This window comes from Pelodiscus sinensis, chromosome 3, assembly GCF_052426305.1.
Source record: "Pelodiscus sinensis isolate ZL-2025 chromosome 3, ASM5242630v1, whole genome shotgun sequence".
NCBI classification, from domain to species: domain Eukaryota; kingdom Metazoa; phylum Chordata; order Testudines; family Trionychidae; genus Pelodiscus; species Pelodiscus sinensis.
In genome coordinates this window covers 183,536,899-183,549,737 of record NC_143054.1, presented here as the reverse complement: position 1 = coordinate 183,549,737, position 12,839 = coordinate 183,536,899, and the positions used below count along the sequence as shown (strand labels likewise).

The 12,839-nt window shown below is 44.3% G+C and overlaps 1 protein-coding gene across 1 annotated transcript in view; it reads right to left on the bottom strand.

Moving 5' to 3' along the window:
• PCSK2 (proprotein convertase subtilisin/kexin type 2) overlaps positions 1-12,839 on the bottom strand; it is a 195,255-nt gene that overhangs the window by 4,693 nt on the left and 177,723 nt on the right. Inside the window, exons 9-11 of the mRNA XM_075925556.2 lie at positions 12,389-12,604; positions 9,699-9,799; positions 7,462-7,689 (exon numbers count right to left, since the gene is read on the bottom strand). Coding sequence (XP_075781671.1) covers positions 7,462-7,689; positions 9,699-9,799; positions 12,389-12,604 — 545 coding nt within the window. The remainder of the gene's footprint in view (positions 1-7,461; positions 7,690-9,698; positions 9,800-12,388; positions 12,605-12,839) is intronic.

The following is a 12,839-nucleotide window of genomic DNA, read 5'->3' as shown; positions in this document are numbered from 1 at the left end:
CACTCTTTTAAAAAGTGCAACATCAGTCATGCTGGGATGAAGAAATAGATTTTTCTCTTTAAAAAAAATAACATTTGCAGTCTGAAAAATGTAAATAAGGTTGACATTTTACTAAGTACAATTGTGATAACATGAGATGCGAAAGGATCTTTAGAAGGCTTATTTTTATATGGTCAAAATTACTTTTTTAGAATGCATAATGACAGGGTGCCTATTAGGTAGAAATGCCACCCAGCTGGACCTCATGTCCATAGGAAAAGTAGGGCTTAACATGGCCTCTGAAATGTTTTATTGTGTAAAATTGGGTTAGCTCTATAAGTATTGCTCGTCATCATTTTTTCCCTTGGCAGCATGACCATCCCCAGTGATAAGGCTGTTGACACTTAGCAACATGCAGTAGGATGATGCATTTCTGGCCATAATCAAATGACATAATTGTTAAACTCTGGTGTCTTGGAATACTTCACTGCTATACAACATAGAGATCAAAACATCTAAAGAATAATGAACTAGTCTAGAGTCTGTATATCCTGTGGCTTCACAGAGACCTCATATAGGCAAAGCAGGGTAGGGTTTGATCAATATTTGAATGGGAAACATCCCCAAATACTTCAGGGTTGTAAGAAAGTGGCATCGACAATTCAGCAGTTGGCAGTCTTACCACGGAGCGTGCACTGAACTCACATTCCAGCCTTATGTTACAGGTGCTATCTTCCCCAGATGAGAGGTAAATACAGGGCCTAGACTACCAGTAGTGATTAAAGCTCCCATGGCAGATTTTTGGAGGCATAAAATTCTAACCTAACTGCTTTAAGGGTATGTGAAGTTTGTAAGGTGCTCTGGGATTCTTTGAGAGGATAGGCGCTGTTGTACATGTAAGGTATTAATTTATTAATTACTAATTATTCACCACACTAGTTCAGATGAAGAGGGGGCAACCTAAAGAAACATCATTCACTGTTCTCCTTTCAACTACTATGCACCTTTCAAACCTAAGGTTGTTTGGTTAACACTTTCTGAATTATATTAAAATGTGACTTTTTCTTTAATTAATTAGAATAAAGTTTATTAAAATCTCTTAAAACTCAGAACAGTATTCAAATGTATTTCTTTAAGATAAATATACTTTATTCTAGTCTATGTGGTTTTTAGCATAAGATAGTAAGCAGCAGGGTAAATTATTACTAGATAGACTGTTTACCAATGTCTAGCTATATTAAAACTAGACTGTTTTTATGTTTAACGTTTTATTTTTATAAAGAAATATATACAAACTGTTACACCTATAGATCCAAACCTTTTCAAATAATAATAACATAGAACAATTCTTCTAAGAACAGTAAAAGAAAGCATTTCACAAAGGCGTACTCTCACACATGTGAATGAAATAAATCCTGGATCTTATGTTATAATGATGGTATTATATAGCGCTTCTCATCACTAGCTCTCCAAGTGCTTTACAAATGAAATCGGGATCATTACATCCATTTTACAGATTGTAAAACTGAGGCACCAAGAAACCAAGTAATGTGTTTAAGATTATCCACCAGCAAAGCCCAAATCTCAGGCACCTACACTATCCATAGCTTTAGTGCCAGATTCTGTTCCTGGTACATAAATGGAGTAGTACCTTATTAAGACTATGTGAGGAATAATTAAATACTCAGTGTGCATAAAGAGAGCAGAATCTTGACCATTGTAAATATAATATCAATAATAAAATATGTTCAAAATAAAGATATAATGATATAAATATATTTATCTTCCACATGGGATATGCTATGCAGTATGCAACAGCGGTAGATGTAGAGGAAAGTGAATTTAAAAGTCACATTAGATGTGAAATATGTTATTCTGCTAGCAAAACTTAGAACATTTTCTTTGAATAGTCATAAATCAGCAATCATGCAGATCAAATTCAGCTCAAGAGACCAGGCCAGAAGGCTACCCAGCTTCCAATGACAGTGTGGTATCATTGGTGAGGTCTCATTGGCATCTATATTGTCTCCATTTTGAAGCCTAGAGAATCTCACACTTTATAGACTCACATCACACAATAGGCTGTAGATTCTTCCCCAGGCTGTTTCTCCAACAGTGTATCCTGTGCTCACCCACGTCAATATAGAAACCATTATCGTTGCAGCAACAACCAAATAAAAAATAAAACAGGTATCCACATCTAAAGCAAATATCAGTTAACAGTTGTCATTCCCATAGAATCTCTGAAGATGAGCTGGATCCACCTCACATTGATTTTGTTTTTCTCTTAAACTCAAAGTATAAAGACGTTGCAAATCATGCATTCCATTAGCCAAGTGAGAGACATGTCAGATGTGCGGTATCAACATTGTCATATCTGACATGTGTATAACACCACAATCACATATTTTAGGTGCATACTGTGAATCAAAGGTATGCTAGTGTTTTCTGGCTTGCCTCTGCAACCCATTGGAGAGAGCTGTTCAGAGGCACAGTAGCCAGTTAGGTGCCTGACTCCCATTGGAATGGCCTGTCATTTGTGCCTTTGAAATCTCCCCCGTAGAAAACCAGACCTTGGGATGAGGAGGGAGGGTCTCAGAGCCCAGGCTTCGGAACAAGTCCAAATGTCTCCACAGCGGTTTTTAGCCCTGCAGGCCCAGTCCAGCTGACCTGGGCTCTGAGAATTGGGTTTATCATCATATTGCAGATGTACTCAAAGAGGCCGTCTCATACGTGGGGACCCCTGGAAAACAAATACATTCCAGCCATTACCTGGATACCTCCACTGGGACAAAGCCCCCTCTTAAAAATCATTCTAGTGGTAAAGAGCATCAACTTCCACTTATTTTGCTCTCCCATCATGTCTTTCAGTTGAGGATCCTTTTTGACATGCTGAGGTTAATTGTTGCAAAATGCCTGCATGCTTCTAACATACATTTCAATCGCAATAATGTGCATGGGAAATTTAGAAAGGAGGTGACTACTATGAGGTACAAAGCTATTTTTGGCTCAGTTTACTCACAAGACATCTCTATAACTGACAGGGCTGACAGGAGCCACATATGGGGAGAACAAGAGGGTACATGCCCCAAACACCATGGGCAATAGGGGCAAGGCGCTAGTCAGCAGCTGGCAGGAACAGAGCCACTGAGTGGCCCAGGAGACTAGCAGTGAGGCCTGGTACCTGCAACAGGGGTCCCCCCTACATGCTGATTGGCAGCAGTAGGGGAAGGGCAGCGACACGGTCCCAGCTCTCTCTGTTATCCTGGCACGTTGCTCAGGGGAAGGGCCACCCCTCGCACTCGCTGAAGGGAAGCAGAGTGACGTGTCTAGGAGAGTAGAGAGAGCTGGGGCTGCGCTGCTCCACTTCCCTTGACATTGCCGGTGAGCACGCAGGGGGAAGACCCCCGCTGCTGGTGTCGGACCTCCGGCCCCATCAGTCCACCAGGCCACATCACTCAGGGCACAGGTTGTCAGAAGAAGTGGAGGGAACAAGGGGAAAATGAAGAGGGTGGAACAGAGGTGTTGTCTGAGGTGGAGAGGAGTTGTTCTGGCCCTTCCCTGGCCTGGGGGAGTGGGGGTCAGTCACATGGGCGGTGCCCCCTCCCCCATATTCCTCCTTGCCAGTCATCTTTGGGTACTGAATAAAAGTGACACAGCAGTGATGATCACAAAATTTTCAACAAATTGTTATTTTCATTGAAAAATGCCAGTTCATCAACCTCAAAACTTTTCATGAAATAGGTTTGGAGCTGACAGATTTTCCTACTCAAAAAAGAGAAGAAAAAAGTTATCACATCAAAAAAGTGTTTAGACATTTTCAAAAGGAAAATGTCAAGCTTTCTAGTTTGAAACAACTTTTTGTATAGAAATTTAAGCTAATGCAACCAAAAAATGTTAAAGAAGAAAAGAATGATGATATCAAAACAAAACATTTTGAATTTATCGATACACATTTCAATTGACTCAAAATGGGGGGAAGTGGTTTTTAATAGGCAATTTTTTTAAATATTTCAATTTTTTATCCTGCCCAGCTCTATGTGAGAGAAGATTTTGTTGATTTGTCCTTAGAAACCTAATGATTCTTCATTTTAATTATGCAGTAAAGTCTGAACTGTCCTTTGGCTTTAGTTTTGAAAAAACAAAATGTAATGAATGAGGTTTTGTAAGAACAATTCACAGCCTTCCTAGCCTATCTTAACTCTGAGCCATGGTAGCATATTGCTTTCTTTCCCTTTTCCTATAAAATAATAATGCCTTTAATACTGGCACTGAAAAGCCAAATTGCATATGTTATAGGCATAAATTGACCATCATTAGGTTAGTATTTCAAATATTAAATTGAACTTTAGCTGTTGTAGTCAATTAGTATTAATTGATTCACTTGTTGACTCATTCTGCTTTGCACATGAAAGTAATCAGAAAATAATTTGACTACCTAGCTGGCAATTAGAGATGTGGAGAACATAAACCAAACACAATTAAAATACTCTAATGTTCAAACTGAATCTTTGATACCTGTGAGTGATTGTTTTAGTTCTTTGGAGTTAAAATTATCTACTAAAATAGAAAATTACCAAATTTAAACATATCCCATTGTTGTTACAGACTATACCTATGACAGGTCATCTGCCCCACACTAGCTTAAGAAGGGTTAAAGAGAGCCCTGGGAGAGGGCTGGAGTTGTGGAGCAAGCCAATTAGGGCCCAGCTGAGAGCTGTACGAATGAGAGCTCCCGCAGGAGAGGAGAGGAGAGGAGAGGAGAGGACTCACTCACGCTTTAGCTATGCCAGGAAAGCTAGAGGCTTCTTGATGCAGAGCGGGACTGGGGAAAAGCAGGCAGGGCTGGGGAGCTCTGGCCATGCGAACTCCCAGGCTGAGGCTTTGCTCTCAAGGCCTGAGAGAATTAGGGCTGCAGGGAGGGAGGCAGAGCAGTGGAAGGCAGCAGGTCCACACCCCTTGTCTATGTAGGGTTTCCAGATGGTTTAACCAAAAATACTGAACACCCCACCCCGCCCCAAAAAAACCCAAACACCAGGGAAAAAATTCTGTCGGGGGGGGGAGGCGAACCAAAGTTGTTGAGTAAAAAAAAAATTAAAAAATAAAACAGCATTAAAACAGCATGGCTCTTTCAGTATGTGCAGAATCAGAATTGGGATAGGAACAGGGGAGCGGTTGAGCACTAAGACCCAGAGAAGGCATTGCTTCTCCTTGGTCTTTAGGCTTTTTATCAGTGGCCATTTTGTTTTCTTGATCAAGCCAGAATGCAGCTTCCCTGCGGAACCAGGTAAGCAGGGAGTCCGGGGGCAGGAGTGTCAGGGGAGCGGGAGGAAGGCTGGGGGCTGGGCCCAGTTGCTAAGTGTGTTGTAGGGTTGCCAGGTGTCTGGTATTTTTGCCTCCTGGCAGGAAAAAAACCCAGAAAATACTGGACATTTTAGGTGTCCGGTATTTTCTGCATTTTTTTTACCGGACACTTGGCAACCCTATGCCTATGATTAATGGCCACTTCAGACTGCAGTTTGCCCCTGCAGTAGGGGCTAGATGATGACTGGCAGTGGGTCACTGAGGCAAGGGGGTTGAGAGTTTCCTTAGAGGGAGGACCCCAGGCAAGGGGGTTGGGAGTTTCCTTAGAGGGAGGACCCCAGGACACTACTGAGGTAGGGCAGTACCCAGAGGGAAGGGTACTGGAGCCTTGGAGAGATGGTAGCCCTAACACCAAGTGGTGGAGAGAAAAAATGGTAACAGCAGGCAAGACACTGACTGAAAGGAGGTGCTCTAGGGCTGAAATGAGCTAATTCCCAAGTGACCAGCAGGAGGTGCTGTGGGAGTGAGTTGTGCCCTGTTACAATACCTCTGTGTTCACACCAACACATGTACTTTGTAAGGGAACACTTGAAAAATCATGATTTGTTGGTCAGTTTTGTCCTGATGCAACGTGTGGCAACATTATATGTGAAATAAGATTCTCCTGTATGGTGTTATTAGCACTTGTTTAAATCCTACATCTCTGCCCAAACAGAAATTGGCAAACAGGTCTGTCTTAAATAAGGGAATGTGTGCTCTAGTCAATTTGTGTGTAAGCATTAAACAGAGTTATCAAGCAGGAAAGGAAGACAGGGAGTTCAAACATGTGAGGAAAAAGGCAGCAGGGAATGTCCTTCCTCAAAGCCTTTCTTTCCTATTTGTATCTGGTAATTTTTATCAAGAGAGGGAATGACAGTACAAAAAGGGGGTTAACACTTCAAGGCACCAGTCTCTCCATTCACTGGACCTGAAAAGACAAAGGAGCTAGGTGCTGGACTTTGTGGGAGGTGTCCTGATCTGAGAATCTTCCAATGGAGTATGTAGTGATAAACTTTGCTTGTATCTAGTTTAGTTTGTTAAATTAGGCATTGGCAAATGTCTTATCTTTTTCTCTTGTAATCATTTCTGACTATCATGCTTCATTACTTGTACTCACTTAAAATCTATATCTTTGTATTTAATAAAGTTGTTTTACTGTTTCAGATAACCCTTTGTTTTTAAACTCTAGTGTCTGAATAACTATTTGAGCTAATAAGATGTCATTTTACTCCTTTAAGGAATAATGGATTTAAAATATATGTGCCGACCAGAAGAGGGATGGGGAGCATGGGACATACATTGCTGGTGGAAAATCTGAGAATGAAGGTGTGTTGGAGCCAGCTTGCAGAATAAGCCAAGGTTGGCTGACAGGCTGCAGTTACACACACACACACATATGCAGCTTGATTGCTGGAAAGTTGCGAGTGGCCCAGGTGGGAGCTAGTTCAACTTGGCGTGGCAAGGCACCCAAGGGTGCTAGGAAGGGTGACCCAGCCTGCTTCAGGTCTGGATTGTGCCTGGTATGTCAAACATATATGGCATCACTTGGTATGTATCATATAATTTAAATGGTTTAAAGCCTATTCCCACAAGTGTTTCTTCAAACACTATCATCGCAAGTGGTGCCATTGACATAAAAATGTGATTATTCACAGGAATAAGACGTACTTCTGTGAGTTCAAGGAACTCCTTGCCAGAGGATGTGCTGAAGGCTAGGACTTGAACAGGGTTCAAAAAAGAGCTAGATAGATTCATGGAAGTTAAGTCCATCAATTGCTATTAGCCAGGATGGGCACGGATGGTGTCCCTAGCCTGTGTTTGTCTGGAAATGGGTGACAGGGGAGGGTTCACATGAGGATTACCTGCTGTGATCCCTCCCTCTGGGGCATCTGGTATTAGCCACTGTTGGCAGACAGGATACTGGGCTAGATGGACCTTTCATCTGGCCCAGTATGGCCATTCTTATGAGAAAAAAATTATAAGTTTGGACCCTCAAATTATAAAAGTGAAATTCTTATACACACTCACTCTTACCCATTACATCTGCCTCCATCTATTCATGTGTCTGCCTGTTATCACATACATGCATGAAAGAGAACGAACTCCACAGATTGGAAGACGAGCATTGTTTTCACTTACTCAGGTTCTTGTATTGATCCTCCAACACAGTGGAATCTCTCTGGAACAGTCTTCCAGTCTTTTGCCATTTTAACCATTGCTCCTGCATCGAGGACGCCATAGCCAAACAAATGGTTAAATTCCAGACCAACCCCATTTCTACGCCATTGATGGACTTCGTCATGCAGCTGATTCCTTTTGGAGGTGAGTACCGTCAGATGCTGCATGTCTCTCCATGTCAGATCCAGGCTACGGAAGAGTGACGTAGAAAAGGTGATGATTTTATGGTGGTTATAAGATGGTTTTCTCTTTACAGAATACATTTGACAAGACTGATGTATTTGAATACTCAATAAGGCAAATGCACTAAAAAGAGCAGTGTGAGCATTGTGGCTCAGGTTTTAGTTACTTTTAGCCTGCTAGCCCAAGTCTGTCTACCGAGACTGCCTACAGTGGCATACGTCCCATAGGTGACTGCCACTAGCAAAAATACCCAATACCCAACTGCTGGAGATGGGACACTAGATGGGGAGGACTCAGAGTTACTACAAAGAAATCTTTCAGAGATGTCTGGTGGGTCTTGCCTACATGCTCAGAGTCTAACTGCAGGGGTGGCAGGTTTGCAAAAATTTTGGTGGGCCCCAAAATGCCCAGAGCCTGCACCCTTCCCCCATTCAAACTCTCGCACCTTCACCATCTGCCTAACACTCTGAAAGAGAGTTTGGGTGCAGGAGAGGTGAGGGATGAAGCTCTGGGAGGGGGATTGGGTGTAGGTGAGGACTTGGGGTACAGGGTCTGGGATGGAATCTGGGTGCTGGATGTGGCCTGAGGCAGGAGGTAGGGGGTTATGAGTGCAGAATCTGGGAGGGAGTTTGATAGCTGGAGAGAGGGTGGTGGAGAAGATGCAGGCTCTGGAGGGAGTGGGATGCACAAGAGGGTATGGGGGGAGTGGATGTGTACTTCCCCTTCTGGCAACAGCCCCTGGTGGTGGGGGGGGGGTCTCTGGGTGCTTCTGCCCATACACACTCCTCCTTCTCCCTCCCCTCTGCCACCCCATATGTCCCTCTGCCCTGCCTGCTGCCCCCTTGCAAGTTTAAACTAGTGTAAATGGTGGATTCTCTGTCACCTGAAGTCTTTAAATCATGATTTGAGGATGTCAGTCACCCAGCCAGAGGCTATAGGTTTATTTCATGAATGTGTTGGAGAGACTAGATGATCATGCTGACCTTAAATTCTATGAGACTTGGAGGCCAGCTGCAGAGGAGACATAACCTCAATGGTGCTGTGTAGGCAGTTACTCTAGCCATATCTCTGTGTCTGTGAGGGGGTAGGGCGCTGTGTGCTGGCCAGGATTTACACTGTCAGGCTGCATCTACACTGGCATGATTTTGTGCAAATACTTTTAATGGAAAAGTTTTTCCGTTAAAAGTATTTGCGCAAGAGAGCGTCTATACTGGCATGTGCCTTTGCACATGTTTGTGCAAAAGCATCCATGCCAGTGTAGACGCTCTCTTGTGCAAGAAAGCTCCAATGGCCATTTTAGCCATCGCGCTTTCTTGCGCAAGAAATTAACGTTGATGTCTACACTGGCCCTCTTGCGCAAGAGGGCTTATCCCTGAGTGGGAGCATCAGAATATTTGCGCAAGAACCACTGATTTAGTACATTACAAAGTCAGTGATCTTGCGCAAATACTTGCGGCCAGTGTAGACAGGCGGCAAGATATAGACACAGCCTCAGGGAGCAACTTGTGGCAGAGAAGAGGAAAACTCAACAGGTAAGGGGAGTCCATAGGAGCACAGCCAGAAGTGGGGAGAAAAGAAACTGAAAGCGGGAAACAGCTGAGCCAGTTTGGGAAGAGGACATCAGAGAAAGAGGCAGTGGGGCAAGAGAAGCCATCCAGCCAGAGAAGATGAGGGACACTTAAGCAGGTAGGCAGAGACAAAATAGATGAGGAGGGGAGGAAATATCTATAAAAGGAATCGATATATGCAAATGAGGCCATGCAAATTATATCCACTATGCAAATTAAGGCATTTTTGCATAAACTCGTCCAGGTTTCTGCCCTTAGGACTTGATTCACAGCCCTTCAAGTCAAGAGGAGTCTTTCCATTTATTTCAGAGCTCTGCATCTGGCTGTGACAGTTTAACAGGTTTGTCCCTGCTCTGAGCTTCCGTGTCACAGGCAAGTTATTGGAAAAACAAACCCCAAACAGCACTCTTTGCCTATACCCAGACCAGAATTTTTCTAACAACTTACTTAGCCTCTAGTGCCAATGCAAACACTCCAGCTGCCTCCGGTGCAGCTGCAGATGTGCCAGAATGACGGAGGGTACAGTTGCCATACAAATCTGTCGTTGCCTGCAACAATACAGAAAGAATGTGTCAGACTTGCTGTTTCCCTCTCCCTTGTATGACTGACACAGAACAGCATTGAAGGCAGTACTCGGTGACTAAAAGGAAGGAGTAATGTTATACAGTAAACTTCCGATAATCCAACCCAGGAGGACCCCAGCTGCTCTGCCCCAGGGGTCCCCGATTCAGCCGCTGCTGAAACAGATCAGCGGCCGATTCCAGGAAGCCCGGGGCAGAGCTGCTCTGTCCCGGGCTTCCTGGAATCAGCCGCTGATCTGTTTCAGCAGCGGCTGACTTGGGGACCTCTGGGGCAGAGCAGCTGGGGTCCTGCGGAGTTGGTCCTGCAGCGCCGAGGGGCGGCGCTATGGGACCAACCCGGCAGCACCCCAGCTGCTCTGCCCCAGGCCTCGGGATTCAGCCTGCTGGTGAAACTGACGCTGCTGGTCAGTTTCAGCAGTGGCTGAATCCCAACGCCTGGGGCAAAGCAGCCGGGGTGCTGCCGGGTTGGTCCCGTAGCGCCGCCCCTCGGCACTGGGGGACCAACCTGGCAGCACCCCAGCTGCTCTCCCCCAGGGGTCCCCAAGTCAGCTGCTGCTGAAACAGATCAGCGGCTGATTCCAGGAAGTCCCTGTCAGAGCAGCTCTGCCCCGGGCTTCCTCGAATCGGCCTTCCTCGAATCGGCCGCTGATCTGTTTCAGCAGCGACTGAATCGGGGACCCCTGGGGCAGAGCAGCTGGGGTGCTGCCGGGTAGGTCCCGCAGCCCTGAGGGGCAGCGCTACAAGACCAACCCGGCAGCACCCCAGCTGCTCTGCTCCCGGCTTCCCCGATTCAGATGCTGGTCAATTTCAGCAGCAGCTGAATGGGGGAAGCCTGTCCGGCTGCCCCAGCACTTCCGGGTTCCTGATGGTGCCGGATCATCAGGAGTCCCGGAGCATTGGATGCTGGACTAATGGAGTTTTACTGTACTAGTCGCTACAAGCAGAATACTTACTGCCTTTTCAAAAGGCTAACTTTTAAATAGAATGGATAGATACCCAGGGATGGGAGGGGTGGACACTAGATTAAACAATGACAGTAAGAAGTTAATGTTCATGAACATCTAAATACAATATTACAAATATTATACAATAATACAAATATTATATTTCTATAAATATAATCAAACCCCCATCAACAGGATTTGAACCCAAGACTCTAGCACCATAAGGCTCTTCCAATGCTTAAGTTACAGGAAGAGCTCCAATAGCTGGTAGTAGCAGGATAATATCATCTCTGTGAACTGGCTACTCGAGGAAAATGTGATACACAGTCAGCAAGCAAACTGCACAGTGATAGTCATGTAGGTAATATTGATTAATTTGTGCATTCAACTGACCCCATTGAAAAAAAGTCAGTTTTTCAAGCTGATACCAGAGAGAGGTATCTAAGACAGTACAGTTTGTCGCTACACTCAGAACATGAAATAACTGGAAGATGTGTAGTATCTGTTGACAAACGTTGACCTTTTTATATGGACGCCATCCAAGCCACCATCCAGGTCCCATCAAAGACCATTAAAATAGTGGACCCTCCACCCCCACCACACACTGGCATATTGGGAGGAGCATGCTGTGCCCTTCCAACAGGTTGTGTAGTGGGAGCATTCCCAGTGTGCACCTGGAATTATGCAGAATTGCTAGGATATGAAGCTTCACATTGCTCTCAACAGGGGCTTGCATCTATCAGGTATAATTTGACACCTGATGTTTCATCTTTGGGGCAGGCACAATCTTTGTTTTGCACAGCACGTCATACAATGGGCTCCTGGCCCATGACTTGGGCACCTAACCATTACTACAATGCTAATAAATAATAAATTAATAAATCACTGGGGAATTAAATGATGGGAATTTGTGATACAAATGTCAGGGTTGTTTATTTAGAGTTTTATATCCATCCATTAAAAAGGCGCTTTAAGCCTTTGCCCAAGAGGCTTCTTGTGCTATTAAACAACCAAGCATCTGTAACCACACATTTCTGTAACCACACTCCTAAACTAGAAAAACACTAAGCAGATTGACAGGGAGCAAGAATATGCAAAAGCCACTCAGGAAGCTCAACAATATTCTATATTTTACTACTAATTTTCCCTCAACTTGTTTTGTTATCATCATTAATCTGCCAAACATACACTGGGTTACAGATGAATTGGCAATGACTATATTAGCCTAAAATATGTTGCAAAAGGTGGTGTTGTGTTGCGCTGGGATTTCAACTCTTCATTATCATGCAATTACATAAAGCAAGTCTGCCTGGGAATTAAAAATTCCGAGGACACAGGAATAAATAGGCCCCTGCTGCACTTTCCAAATTGTAGTCTGATCACTAGGGAACACCACCTACATGAAAAGCCACAAAGCAGAGAAGCTCATGGCTTGCTTTCAATATCGACATCCCATCTCATCAGCTGACAGTTTGGGCACTGCTGTGTATTGTGAATTAGAAAATATTAGTCTTAACAAAAGAACATCTGCTGCTCCTAAACAGCAAATGATGAGAACAGACGTGCGTAAGCGTAAGGAGCAGGACAACAGCACAATAATATCTGCACTCACCACACCAGCCTCAGGATTTCTCTTCCTCCCATTGCTGAAAGTGGAAGCCAAGGTCGAAGAGCAGCTTTCATCATACAGAGCAGTCCGGCCATCATTAATGGCAGAATTGATGGAGATAGTCCACATGCTTGATGCATAGCCATCACAGTTACAATCATCGTAGCTGCCTCCATCTCCAGAGGCCCAGACGTAGATGCTTCCCTTGCCGCCACGGCCCTGTGGAAAAGAAATTGAATCTGTCAGGTTAAATTATTCATTCAAACCTGAAGCAAGGCATCCATCTGTCAAGGAGAAAACAGGCCCTAGATAAGTGTGCATCAAGAGCTGCTGCAGACTTTAAAAGTCCAGTTAACCGTTAATCACAGCCTCTTCTGCGCTCTTTTCTGTGCATAGCGTTCTCATTTATCAATTTGTTTGCTTGACACACCAAGGCTCCTGTGCTAAGACATTT